This window comes from Centroberyx gerrardi, chromosome 12 (genome assembly GCF_048128805.1).
Source record: "Centroberyx gerrardi isolate f3 chromosome 12, fCenGer3.hap1.cur.20231027, whole genome shotgun sequence".
NCBI classification, from domain to species: Eukaryota; Metazoa; Chordata; class Actinopteri; order Beryciformes; family Berycidae; genus Centroberyx; species Centroberyx gerrardi.
In genome coordinates, this window is record NC_136008.1 from 1,127,152 (window position 1) to 1,140,794 (window position 13,643).

General features: G+C 41.1%; 1 protein-coding gene across 1 annotated transcript; it reads left to right on the forward strand.

The window, feature by feature from the left end:
- Positions 1–5,005: 5,005 nt before the first annotated feature.
- LOC139915216 (methyltransferase-like protein 27) lies at positions 5,006–13,432 on the forward strand. Its single transcript, XM_071903741.1, has 5 exons — positions 5,006–5,122; positions 8,718–8,846; positions 9,484–9,619; positions 11,429–11,521; positions 13,200–13,432. The coding sequence occupies exons 1-5, from the start codon at positions 5,006–5,008 to the stop codon at positions 13,430–13,432; spliced, it is 708 nt and encodes a 235-aa protein (XP_071759842.1).
- The last annotated feature ends 211 nt before the right edge of the window (positions 13,433–13,643 follow it).

Here is a 13,643-nt window from a genome sequence, read left to right on the forward strand (position 1 = left end):
CCTTATTTATTGGTTTGTTCAGTTCACATCTCTTATTCCACTTGGATTCTCCTGAAGTCCCTCAGCAGTCAGATATACTGTAGGTGAACAACTTTATGGTTAGTACAATCTAGTTATAGTTATTTTGTTTTATATATAGTTATAGTTTAGTTTGTTAGTACAGTGATAATACAGAAGTGATGTGATAGAAACCCAGTTATAAAATATGGTGATAAAAAACAAAAAGAAAGATGAAACCCAAGGGGCTTAAAAACCATAGTAAATAACCATAGTAAATATTGCCGTTATATATCATATATATATATATATATATATATATATATATATATATATATATATATATATATGTATATATATTCATATATATACATATATATGAATATATGTATTTGTATATACATATATATATATCTATATATAGATATATATATACATACATACATTTTATATATGTATATGTATGTGAGAGCCATAGTTCAGTGCCTAATAAATGTCTTTTTTCAGGATAAAACTGCACATTTTAGAGCGGCCTTTTATTGTGAGCAGCCCAAGACACACCTGTGCAATAATCATGCTGTTTAATCAGCATCTTGATATGCCACACCTGTCAGGTGGATGGATTATCTTGGCAAAGGAGAAGTGCTCACTAACACGGATTTAAACTAATTTGTGAACAAAATTTGAGAGAAATAAGCCTTTTGTGTGCATAGAAAAAGTCTTAGATCTTTTATTTCAACTCATGAAAAATGGGAGCAAAAACAAAAGTGTTGCGTTTATAGGTCATGACTAGGGTTTAGATTTAATTTTAACACAATTGACACCCATAAATGCTATTAAATGATACACAGTCCCATGGGTGTGAATTGGATATGGCAAGGTATGGAACCTCAGCCTGAGTCCAAATTTTATCTTGTCATTTGTAGTTTATATCATCGTAATGTCAAGCAAAGATCAAGCAAAAAAAACCCAGAAATGTAGTTCGAAGACATTTCTAAGGAGCTTTCAGGATTAATGCCCCTCTAAGCTGATAGTTTGGTGACCTACAACTAATAATTTACCTGAAATTTATCCGCTGCTGAAGTTGTTTAGTAAAATACTCCCACACCACACTGGAATAATTTGTCTGGTCAGCAATGTGAAATTTAAAAAAAATAAATAAATATATATAATTGTCTGCATCAAAAGCCATCTTAGAATCAATTCAGGCTTTAGACAACCAACACACTGATCACTTGGTCATAGACTGACTCAGAAAAGCTGTGATTGAGGAGGAATGTCTATCATGTTGGAGGTGGAAGAAAAGACAGGCCAATATCTGATTTCTAATAAAATGCCAATATCAGCCCAGTATATCTGCTGGTGCCAGGTGTGGAATGAGCTGGCTTCCTTAGCTGTGCTCCATGCTGGACGACAGCAAACTAAATTAAGTTGTCACAGTGTGTGCTGTAGGGGTGTCACGATTCTCCAAATCCACGATTCGATTTGACTTTCGATTTTAAGGTCACAATTCGATTCGATTTTCGATAAAAAAAAATTTTTTTTCAGCACTGACGGCTATGCCATTGTTAGACTATCGAGTCTTGATTTGTAAAGATCAACAGATCATTGGTTTTATGCCCTGACAACTGTCATTTACATTTTTAAATTCTTCTTTAAAAAGATGGTATCAAGTGTGATTTTTTTTTTGGAATGTACCACACTAAGGCCATATAGTCAAATTTTTTCAAAGTTTTTCCATTTAAAAAAAACACAACTTTCCCTTTAATTTGGTACCAAATACATGGCAAGGCGATGTAGGGCGTCTCCTCACTGAAGTGTCAACATTCACAGTATGACAACAAAACAGATCCTTCCTATCTTGGCTAACGATAAGCTTTCAAAATCCATACAAAACCTCCAGCGCTTCAGCCCACACAGTAATAAGATCAGACAGTAATAGTTGCCAAACAAATATGGAAAAAGTCGCCAAACTTATATGGATAAAAGTCGCGGCGACCCGGCCGGTCCTCCTACCGACTCTTCGGCGCTCCGCCTCCCGGAAAACAGCGTCCGTCTCCGGCGGTGAGAGCAGGCGGGTCCCGCTGTTTAGTGAAGGTGACCTTGTGTCTTGTTTTATCGAGCAAGAACAAGAGATTTCCATCAAAAGACTTCAACTCACAATGTCTTCGTAACTTTCCACTACACACGGCGGGTCAGGTTCTGTCTCACAGCAATCTGACCGCTTCCAGAAGGTTTTAAAACCGTGAGGCTTTAGATCTACCGGTGGAGGACGACTAAACCCGGGGAAAATCAAACGTCTCAGTGTCACCAGATACATTTTCCGGTTCCGGTTCATCGATGACAACTTGAAGTACCGTATATATAAAACAAAGCTGATAACGTGATTTTCAGTTTTTGGTACATTTTAAACGATTTAAAAATGACGGGCGCTCTCGGGCACTATGGGGTCTAGAGGGTTAATGAAGTGTGACTCAGCTTGTCAGGTGGCAGGTGTCTGGTTTTAGAATATTGTTTTAGAAAATTGTTTATTTATGTTTATTATGATTGTATAGTTTGTGTTAATATGCTTTGGCAACGTTGTATTGTATGCAGTCATGCCAATAAAGCCACTTGAATTGAGTAGTGTTATAGTGTGTGTCTGGATGCTAGACGCTAAGCTGCTTTCACGGGAAGTCCGACAGCGGAATATCCCTCTTGTAAATTTGTAACCACGGCGATAACACGGCGTTATCCTCGGGAGAAATGAATGCTTTCAAGAGGAAGAAACTCTTCATTTCCTCCACGGGGAATACCAAGGAAGAGAGCGTCCATTTTCCTGAGCTGACACAGTAAACGCCATATTGGTGAAATTTTCTAGATGATCCTCTGACGTCCCGTTCCCGTGAAGGCAGCATGAAGCTGCGCTACAGAAAGCTGACAGAAACACCGAAGTAAAGAGTATGGAAACGATACACCGTCCCGTCTCGTCTCACTGGAGTAAACTGGCAGGTTTTACGATGCTGCAGACCACATTCTTTTGCAAGTAGCTGCCAGTTTCAACTCGTCTCGTCGTGAATGTTTAATGTAAACTCGCCTTAAACAAACGCCCCCCAAGAACACCTCAACACCCCCCAAGAACACCTCAACGTGAGAACATGTGGATGAGTGACATTTCTAGTGTTGCCCGGGGTGCCTGATTGACACACGCCGGCACTGAGTTCATGGGCTGGGCAAACTGGATTAACAGGTCTCATGTAACATAGAACATATTATCCATCTACTTCTTTTATATTCTTGTTATGGCCCGGCTCTTGACTCTAACAAAAATGGAGACACACACAATTTGAGAGAAAAATGTATCAAAGATTTATTAACAAACTAAACTACAAGTGGAAAAAAACTTTGTTAGTCAGTAAAGAGGTCAGTCATTGTACATCTATTGCATGCTACGCTGTTCCGGGGGGGGATGGGATGGGATGGGATGGGATGGGATGGGGGGTGGGGGGGAATCCGTATTTGCCTCAGCCCGCCCGTCTTGCTAAAATCTCCTCTTGTCTACATCCCTTGTAGGAATCATAGGTAGAAATGCATCTTTTGAGCAGACATTAACGTTACATAAATCAATAATACAGCTAGAGTTAGCAAACAATTTCCCTACAATATCAAGTAGGCTAACGCTAAGCATGTCTATTAACAAAGTTGCACAGCCTGTGTTAGCCTAGCAGCTAGCTAGGCTACACCTTCGTAACGTTAGTAGCTGCTACACCACGAACGAAATCGCATTTACCAAACGTCTAAACACTGATAAATCCATTAAAAGTTACCTGAGCAGATGTAACGTTACCTGTTAGCTGTTAGCTGACAGGAACTCAAATGCTGTCGGGAAGTGAACTGGTCAGGTCCTTACTGCCGATAGTATATTTCCACTTTTTTCTTGAAATATTCTGACTTTTTTCTCAAAATATTCTGACTTTATTCTCGAAATTACGACTTCATTCTCGTAATATTTTGACTTTATTCTCAAAATCTTACATTTTTTTTTTTTTTTTTTTTTACAGTGGCCCTAAAACGCCATCGTAATAAAACAATGCATTACATAACATGATTTATTCTGTTTAAACAAATAACAATAACGCAAAAAAAATAAAGGAACTTCAAATTATGGCTTGATTGTTGTTGAGCTGGCCTTCCTCACCAGCAGCACCCCTCCTCCTCCTCCTCCTCCTCCTCCTCCTCCTCCCCCAGGCCTTATAACCTGTTTCTGCTGCTTCAGCCAACCGGCAGCCAGCAGCTCATCTCTCCTCCTGCTACATTTGGCTCTTTTGTTTATTGCTTCAGTCAGTTACAGTTTTTCTTGTTCCACGTGGATTCTCCTGAAGTCCATCAGCAGTCAGATATAGGTGAGTCATAACTTTAAGATGGTTATTACAATCTAATGATAGTGTTTTAAAGTTTAGTATATTTGTTTATGTGATAAAACAGAAATGAAGTGATATAAACAGTTACAATCTATGATGATATAAAAAAATAAGAGATGCAAATTACTGATATGTGCAGGTGAGATACAATATGTAATGATATACACATATAATTACATATATATCATTACATTTGGTTTTCTGCAGAGTTTTATGCTTGTCAGAATTAAACAGCATTTAGGCCATCATGTAAAACTGTTCACTGAAACCCATACCAAAAATAATTGTAGGTGGGTTAGCAGCTCCTTAAAGCAGCATGAGGCATGTTTTATTGCAGGTTTTACTGCCGCTGCTGGAGCTGTTTAGTATAACGCTCCCACACCACACTGGAATCATTTCTCTGGTTGGCAAAAATAAAAAGTAGTAATTTATGCGTATGTAATTCAGGCTTTCAGGGGAATGTCTATCATGTTGGAGGTGGAAGACAAGACAGGCCAATACCTGATTTCTAATAACAATGCAAGAATGCAATTTCAAAACAGAATTTTAGATCAAGTTTCTCCCTCTGGCAATTCAGAAGTCCCCCCCACCCACAGAGGTTTCTCATCATGTCGGACTTCAGCAAAAGTTTTGAAGATGTGCGGACGTTCCTTCGAGATTACAAAAACACTGATCCAGAGAAGCAGGTTCAATGCTACGACGTCTGGGCAGAGAAATATGAAAAGGTCAGTGTACAGAACCTCGTCCTTGTTGAGGTCTGATGGGGACTTCAGCCCTTCTACAGAGGCTTTTATTGTAGTTGCTGCACAAATCTCTGATTAACCAGATCTGGCTCCATCATGGAGGTCCGTTGGGCAGTCCCTCCAGGAACTTGCGATTTTGCGATCGCAATAATTAACGCAAATTCAAGAAATCTCCGCAATATTTGCGAGAGCTTGCAGTTTTGCAAAATTGCCGCAACTTTTCCGCATGAAACGGCCAAATCAACAGACCGCTTGTGATTTGGACCAATTGTCCCATTCGGTGTCGTGGTAACTGACGTCATCGCAGCGCGCATTCAGGTGGAAGATGAACAAAACTCACCTGCCAACAAAAATGACTGCCACAGACCGTGCAAAACAAAAGAAAAGCAGCAAGAATCGAGGTGAGTGCAAAATTCAAGCTCTTGGGAGAGTTAATAGCTTAAAGGAGAGTGGGAGAGAATAGGGGAAGGCTGTGTGTGTGTGTGTGTGTGTGTGAGTGAGTAAGAGAGAGAGAATTTTTTTTTCCTTTGCTTGCAATTTTTTTTTTACTGGAGTCGTGCTTCCTTTCAGTGTAGCTGCTCTCAACACAATCATTTATTAAACTTCCATTCACTTCACTACAGAGTCTGTCAGTTTTCTTCCTTTGTCTAAAAAGTAGCTTTAACAAACCCAATATAAAATAACAAACTGAAATAAAAATACATAGGCTACTTATCAAATGCCTTCATAGCAAAATAAACCACAATTCACATTTGTCTTCCTACACCGATTACATCATGTCAGTTTTCTAGTGTATAGTGAATCAACCATCTTATATCTCAATATATATTTTGGATAACATTACTTTATATCTCAGTATGCATAGTGTATTAAACCACTTTATATATAGTATATAGACATATCTAATCAACTTTACATTTACTCACAGTATTCATATTAAAATAACTAGACTACTGCTACTGTTCATGAAACCAATCCAATGTTAAATCTCACCCACACACATGGGCTACTGAACCGACTACAAAGCCAAGTAACTGGATGTCCTCCAACACCAACCTAATGGAGAACTTGGTATAAGTGCATTGTAAACTTAATTAATTAATTAACACATTAAACTTTCACGTTTCAAGTGTACAGGAGCATATCTTGTCACCAGTCTTATTTTCTAAAGAACAAACTACCGAGATTTATTTAACCCCCTCGTTAACACAGGAAAAGTTAGCACGACTTTTATACATTTTAACTTTACACTCCCAAAACGTTGACACATTTAAATATGTTACCATGGTATTCCATTACATTTTATATGCTTGTGCATACGAGTACTGACCTGCAACAGGACAGAAGTGAGACGCTGGAATCGTGCTTCCTGTCAGTGTTGCTGCTCTCAACACAATGAGAAGCAGAGGCAGCAACAACCAAGTCCACAGTCCAAACAGCCCGTCAGATCTCACACAGCACCCGGGTAGCGACAGAAATTAGTGCACTTAAATGAAATAACCAGAGGCCTGTACTACGAAGCAGGATTTGGGGTTAGCGAGCTAACTTTGGGTTTAACCCTGGCTTTTCGGTCTCACGAAGGTGGTTCACTTCTAACCGGGGTAGATCACCATGGTAACTGATGCTGCAGGCTAACCTGCTCCGGAGCAGCTTCAGTTCAGGGTATCGGATCAAAACGTATGAAAGGCCTCCTGACCAATCAGCTCTCTGGAAACAAGGAGTCACCATTCCTACAGGATCCCGATATGGACAAATATACAAATAAAAATCACATTTTATTATATTGGAGATATAGCAGGTAGGCTACTTAATTGACCATACTATTAATGGCTTAAAGTTACTGTTGCATATATTAATTGCGCTGACTTTATTTAATTGGATTCCCAACAGTGTTTGGTTCAATGTCGGCTGTTTCATATTCCATTACCGCAGCCCAGAAGAGCATGAGGCCGACTTTATGAATAGAAAATCTTTTTACAGCCTCAATGTGTCCACAAACTAATTTATCAATGAAAAATATGCCCACTGTGTCCTAATGACGGGGCAGTTCCTCCAGTAATCCTCTCTAGCCTTGGAAGCAGAAACAACTTTTACTTTTCGCGGTTATGTTTTGTAATGCTGACAGTTATTCATTATAAGAATTTGTTCTTCTTGAGAGAAGAACCCAATGTTAGTAGCTGTCCATTTCTTTCCGATACCCATGTTGAAAATGTCAGCAGGAAATATCAGGGCTTATATCATCCTATAATTAGGTCTATTGTCTATGGCTTTTATTGTTTGATCAGACTATTTTATTATTTTTGCCTATTTTTAGGCTATTACTTTTTATAGTTTTGCGCTTATATTCTATGTCCTTTTCCCCGCTGAATCATATCCTCCGTTTTGTCAGGTAGTTAGTTGGCTCATATAGTTAGCACTCCACCTAGTGCCTGGTTTAAGGACTGCAGTCAAGTGAGCCATCTCTTGTAAAACCACGATCTAGCCTGGTTCCAGACTCCTGAATCAACCCGCCCACTCTTTAGATTTGGTCGAGCGATTCAGAGAGTCTGGTGTCGCTCTATTCAACAGGGATTTCTCGATAGGAAAAATGATTGGGCCAATCAGCGCCTTTGTGGGCGGGACTAAATTTTGAACTGTTTGTGAACCGGTTTTTCAGTGGCGTTTTGGCAGAATAATATTTGTTGAAATCATTCCTTAACCAACAGATTGTCTTTGCAAAGAAAATATTTTTGTCAAAAACGACTGACATTCTTGGTAAATTTAGTAAATCCGGCCAGCATCAGTGAGACTGAAGTGAAGTCAGAGCGGCCGGATACGTCAGTCACTAGTGATCGGTTCAGATACGTCAGTCACTAGTGATCGGTTCAGATACGTCAGTCTCTAGTGATCGGTTCAGATACGTCAGTCACTAGTGATCGGTTCAGATACGTCAGTCTCTAGTGATCGGTTCAGATACGTTATGTTTTTTGATTGGGTTAGGTAATAATGAGCGGGACAGAACATGATAAACGTCTATGTAAGTGCTGAAAACAAGTATCCTACTATAAATGAGGAAAACTCTGTCCGTCTGTCCGCATCCATTTTGCTCCTCAATGGGTTGGCCAATCAATCTGAAACTGCACATGGGCATTGAGCGTTGGCATAGGCAGGGACTGACGGAGCTGATTTTTCCATTTTCACAAATTTACGCTGTTTATGCGCCTTTTTGGCAAGTCTGCACGTAGTTGTGGCACGCGCATCCCCGGGTAGGGACTAGTAATACTATTATTATTATTTTAATTGTGGTGAAAACAGGGACAATTTGGTAGTGAATGTTGAAAACCGGGACATTTTAGTGTTTTACAGATATTTGTCGGGACTCGGGACACCCATCTTGAAACCGGGACAATCCCGGACAAACCAGGAAGTCTGGTCACCGTAGCATACCTGGGCTGGTTCTTTTATGGCATCACTCTGAGGAACCATTTTCAGCACCTTTATTTTTCTGTGTGAGGTTTCATCTGTCTGAGGTTCAGAGTGACTATTGTGAAAGTTGTCAGGTTTGAATTGAGGATAACACATTTCACTTTTTTAACAGGATGTGCCTCTCCTTGGCTACAACGCACCGACTCTGGCAGTAAATTGCCTGTTATCCAATTTCCCTGAAAGTCGTGAGGCGGCTCTGGTTTTGGATGTTGCCTGCGGGACTGGACTGGTTGCTAAACTGGTAAGCCTGCAGCCAAGACTTCTCTGCCAGTTCTGAATCCAGTGCTGTAATGTTGATTTCTCTCTGTTTCTCTTGAGATGTTTTAAGAAGCTCCTGCAGCTTCCGAAACAGTTTATGTTTCTTTATCATTTGTTTTCTGGATGTCAGACTTTCCCACCAGCACATGAATGCAGCATAATATGGCAAAAAAATATAAATCATCTAATGGCAGAAATCCAAGATCCGGATCACCACTAAAATCTAATCAACTGATCCTTGGGCCAAGAGCGATCTGTCCACCAGATTTCAGCCAAATTTGTTCATAACTTTTTGAGACATCTTGCTAACAAGCAAGCAGAAAGGAATGAGAACATAACTTCCTAACTAGACGGCACTCAGTAGAGCACATACCTCTGCCAACACTATGCAAATGTCAATATATGCCAGTTCCACATGTCGGACTTTCGCCAAAAGTTAATAATTTCTTCCATGCAAGATTACCAATTCAGCACTATATCTGTTCAGTGGCCATTAGGGCCACATTAGGTAATAACAACTTTGTTGCAGGTAAAAAAAACAATTAATAGTCAGTTCTAGCAGAAGCAAGCCTGAAAAGTGTGTGTTAATGTGGTGTGTGTTGTTTCTCTGCTGTGTGTAGATGAGCGAACTCGGCTTCAGACACTTTGTGGGAGTGGACGGTAGTAAAGGCATGCTGGAGCAGGCTGCTAAGACCGGCCTCTACCAGGACCTCAGACTGGCCTTACTGGGAACCCAACCGCTGCCTGCACAGGCTGGTACAGTAGAGTCATATCAACTCTGACATTCAGCTTTCTGATCATATCACATTACAGGCAATGATGATTAGGGGTCAGCTGATGAGGGTTTCTGTAACCAGAGATGTAGTGGAGGGTAATCCCACCTAAACTCAGCTTAACCACCTTTTTATTTACAGAATAGAGTTTAACACTTGACATAAATATTTGACATACAGTAAATTCATAGTATATCATAGTAAGTTGTATCAAATTGATGTGAGTTTGATGAGGTTAGTGTCATTTAAAACAAAACCATTAATGAACTAGATGTCCCTCAGTGGAGCCAAGGCTGTGCCAACTGTACAATTGTCAAAACCAGTTCCACATGTTGGATTTTCACCAAAGTGAATAATTTGTTCCATGCCCCAATTTTAATCATTTTAGCTGATTATCTCAACACCACATGGCCAATCAGCTCTATATCTGTTTCCATTAGGTTTAGGTTTGCCTCTTCTTCTGTCTGCTGAAGGGCCACAAAGTTTGATGGTGTTACTTGAATCCGTTACTTGCCTTTTTGTGAGAGGCCACGCCCACTGCCACGCCCCCCGTGGCCAAGTGGTATGACACGTTCAGTTCTTCCTTGTCCCATGACCAATCCTTCCACAAAGTTTTGTGCAAATCCATTGATAACTTTTTGAGAAATCCTGCTAACAGACAGACAGAAATTACGGGGCGAACTGTTGCGGGTCCGGGTCGGACCCAAGCACAGGACACAGACAAGAGGATGTGGGTAAAGAAGCGGTTTATTAATCTGTGGAACGGAGCTTGGCGTGAGCGTGGAGCGAGGCAGGCTGGATGTTCGGGGAAGCCGGAGGCTGCTGACGGACAGGTGGAGTGACAGGCAGGGAGACCGGCGGGTGAGTGGCGATCCTGGACACAGGAGAGACGAGGAGAAAAAGTCACTAGGAATATATATAAACTGGAATTGGCCTTGAGCATATCTACCACTGTAGTGAAGACGACAATCTGGCGAAGAGTGGATGAGGGATGTGATGGATAGCAGGTGAGCGGACCGGTAATGAGCTGATGACAGGCAGCTGAGCCGGGAGCCAGGAGAACAGGGAGACCACGGCCACGCCAAGACACACAGACAAAACATGGAGAGAGACAGAGGGAAACACCGGGAACACAAGGAAAGGGAAACACAAGGAAACACTAGGAATAACAGGGAGTCCGGCCACAGTCGTAACACGAACACTAAAATGTAATACCCATACATGATATATTTGGTTTGGAGCTGCTGATAGCCAATACCTTGTGGCGATATTCAGGATCTTCAAATTTGACCATTTTCGTGCCCACAAAATGACAGGGATTCAGTGTTTCCCCCATTTTTTTTTCTTGTCAGGATGGAAAAGAAAAAGCCTTGGAAACAGCAATTAGACCACGGGATACTAAACTTCTTCACTGAAACTATTCAGTTCTTTTAGGGTTAGCAGCTCTGAGGCAGGTTTCATTGCAGATTTTACAGTCTGTTGAGGAAAATCTTTATTTCTCTGTTTAGTCATCTGATATAAATAGAATTACATAACAAAGACTAGCAGAGGTCCATGAGGAACCTCCATCATATCAGAGGTGGACGACGCTGACTGGCCGATATTGAATATTTAATAAATGGTGAATATCGACCCTATATAATCGGTCTAACCCTAATAATGATTGTTGTTGATGATTTTGTTTGTTCAGGATAAAGTGTGTAGAAAGAGACTGGAGGAAACTGGAAACATCTGCTTTTTATTTTCTTTTGGTCAAACTCCTCTTGTTGTACTCCTCCCTGTCCTGCTTCAGACATGTTTGATGTGGTGATGATGGTCGGTGCTTTGGGTGTTGGCTTCGTACCGGTCAGCGTTGCCAGGGAGCTTTGCCACGCCACCAAACCAGGTAACTAAGACTAGTAATATTCTAATGTCAGTAAATAATGTTTGTGTGTTTTAAACGTGACCAGGATTCAGATTTGATGTCAACATGAATGACACCCATAAATGCTATGAAATGCTACACTCTTCCCTGGGTGTTAATTGTGTTGGCAATTAACTCTATAATTCTATAGCTTACTACTCCCATAAATGCTATTAAAGGAAATTTCCACCCTCAGATCATCTTCTGCTGTTCGATTTAATCAGTCTGTGATCAATACATAACACAATACTGTGTTCAATACATTCCAGGAGTTATTTAGTGATTACGTTTTGTAATTTACTTTTTTGGTGAACCCACTTTCCCTCAGCCTGTGTCGTCGACTTCTACTTCAGCTAGTGATTTCCTGTATTTCCCAGAATGCCTTTCAACAACCACCAGAGAATGGGCATGAACTTGTTCCATTTAGTTGCGGGTTGTACGTGACCAGAGTAAAGTCAGCAAATATATTACAATGATATATTACAATATATTCATCAATATGTTTTTTACTTCATTGTCCATCCATCCATCCATTATCTAGCCATATGCGTGTGAGGGTCGTGACGGGTCTACCCCGAGGTCTCCTCCCAGCAGGTCGTGCCTGAAACGCCTCCGCCGGGGGGGGGGGGGCATCCTTACCAGGAGCCTGACCCACCTCAACTGGCTCCTCGATACCAAGGTCCTCTCAGCTTGCTGAACTCCTCACCCTATCGAGCAGGCTGAGGCCAGACAGCCTGCAGAGAAACCTCATCGCAGCTGCTTGTATCTGTGATCTCATTCTTTTGGCCTCTACCCAACGTTTGTGACCATAGGTGAGGGTCAGAACGAAGATGGGCTGGTAAATCAAGAGCTTTGCTTTGTGGCTCAGCTCTCTCTTCACCGCCACGGTCCGATACAACACCTGCATTACTGCAGCCAATGCACCTAACCGCGGCCAATCTCACAATCCGTCTTACCCTAGTTATTAGCAATAGCGCTAGCACTAGCTGTTGTTGACAGTTGCAACAGCTCTCTCAATTTGCATTTTTGTATCCTCCATGATGTGTTTAATGTAATATCTAATGGCTGATGCATGATTCCAAAACAAAAGAACGCAAGGATGGAGGATGGATAAAAATCCCAGAAGTTTAATCGCCAACCAAGGATGAATCAGATGGGGTGATTATTGAATCCAAGAATGCCAAGTCGAAACTTGTGACCTTGTGAAAGTTCTTCCCAACTTGTCTTGGAGAGAGCAATAGTAAGCTTGGAGACGCTTCCTTACAGTTTCAGATGGACTGTGTGCTTCAGGATTCAATTAAGACACAGCTGTTCATTTTCCCAGCTGTTTCAGCTGGCTCTGTACTGTAGAGCAGTGCTCGGATGTGATGCATCATTGTCGCAATGAATCTTAGGTCTTTCCATTTGTTCAAGTCACCATCCAATGCTTCCTCGGTTGGTTAGGTATTACGTAAAGCGTGTAATGGAGGACACAAGAACACATATTGACAAAGAGCCCTGGTGACTTATTCCGATAAGAACAAATGGGAAGCCCCAAGATTCATTGTGAGAACGACGAATCACTTCCAGACAGCGCTATGAGTATAAGTTTGTTCTCTCTACAACTTGTGAACAACTTTCTCCACAAGGACAAAAGTATTGAAGTGTCTGTTCTCTCCAGGAGGCTTCGTTTGCATAACGAGAGGTGGCCACAGGGTGGAGTCCACATACCGGTTGAAGGCTGATCTGGAGAAGGAGTTTCAGCTGATGGAGGAGGAGGGACTCTGGACGTGTGTAGAGGCCAAGGAGAAGGACAAATATATGAGAAATGTGCATAGCAATAATAAGAGAGATGTGCAGGAGGAAGAATACATCAGTGGGAGTGTGTACCTGTACAGGAAGTCCCTCAAATAACCAATAAAAAAGGTACAAGTTTGATGGTGGGAACACAAATTGGTGGGGTATCTGGGGGTCTTTTTGGCATTTTTTACTCACATTTCCTGCAATTCTACACAATAATATACACATAGTGCTCTTGGACACAAACCTTTGGACACAATTTGGTTTACAATGTAATCATGACCTTAACGTGTTTAAAGTATTTGAACTAAAAGTGCCAGGGCTG

Excerpts from the sequence above, each read along its gene's own strand:
- LOC139915216 (XM_071903741.1), top strand. The coding sequence starts at position 5,006 with ATGTCGGACTTCAGCAAAAGTTTTGAAGATGTGCGGACGTTCCTTCGA. Across the intron at positions 8,847-9,483 it reads CTGGACTGGTTGCTAAACTG|ATGAGCGAACTCGGCTTCAG; the intron begins GTAAGCCTGCAG and ends TGCTGTGTGTAG. Across the intron at positions 9,620-11,428 it reads ACCGCTGCCTGCACAGGCTG|ACATGTTTGATGTGGTGATG; the intron begins GTACAGTAGAGT and ends GTCCTGCTTCAG.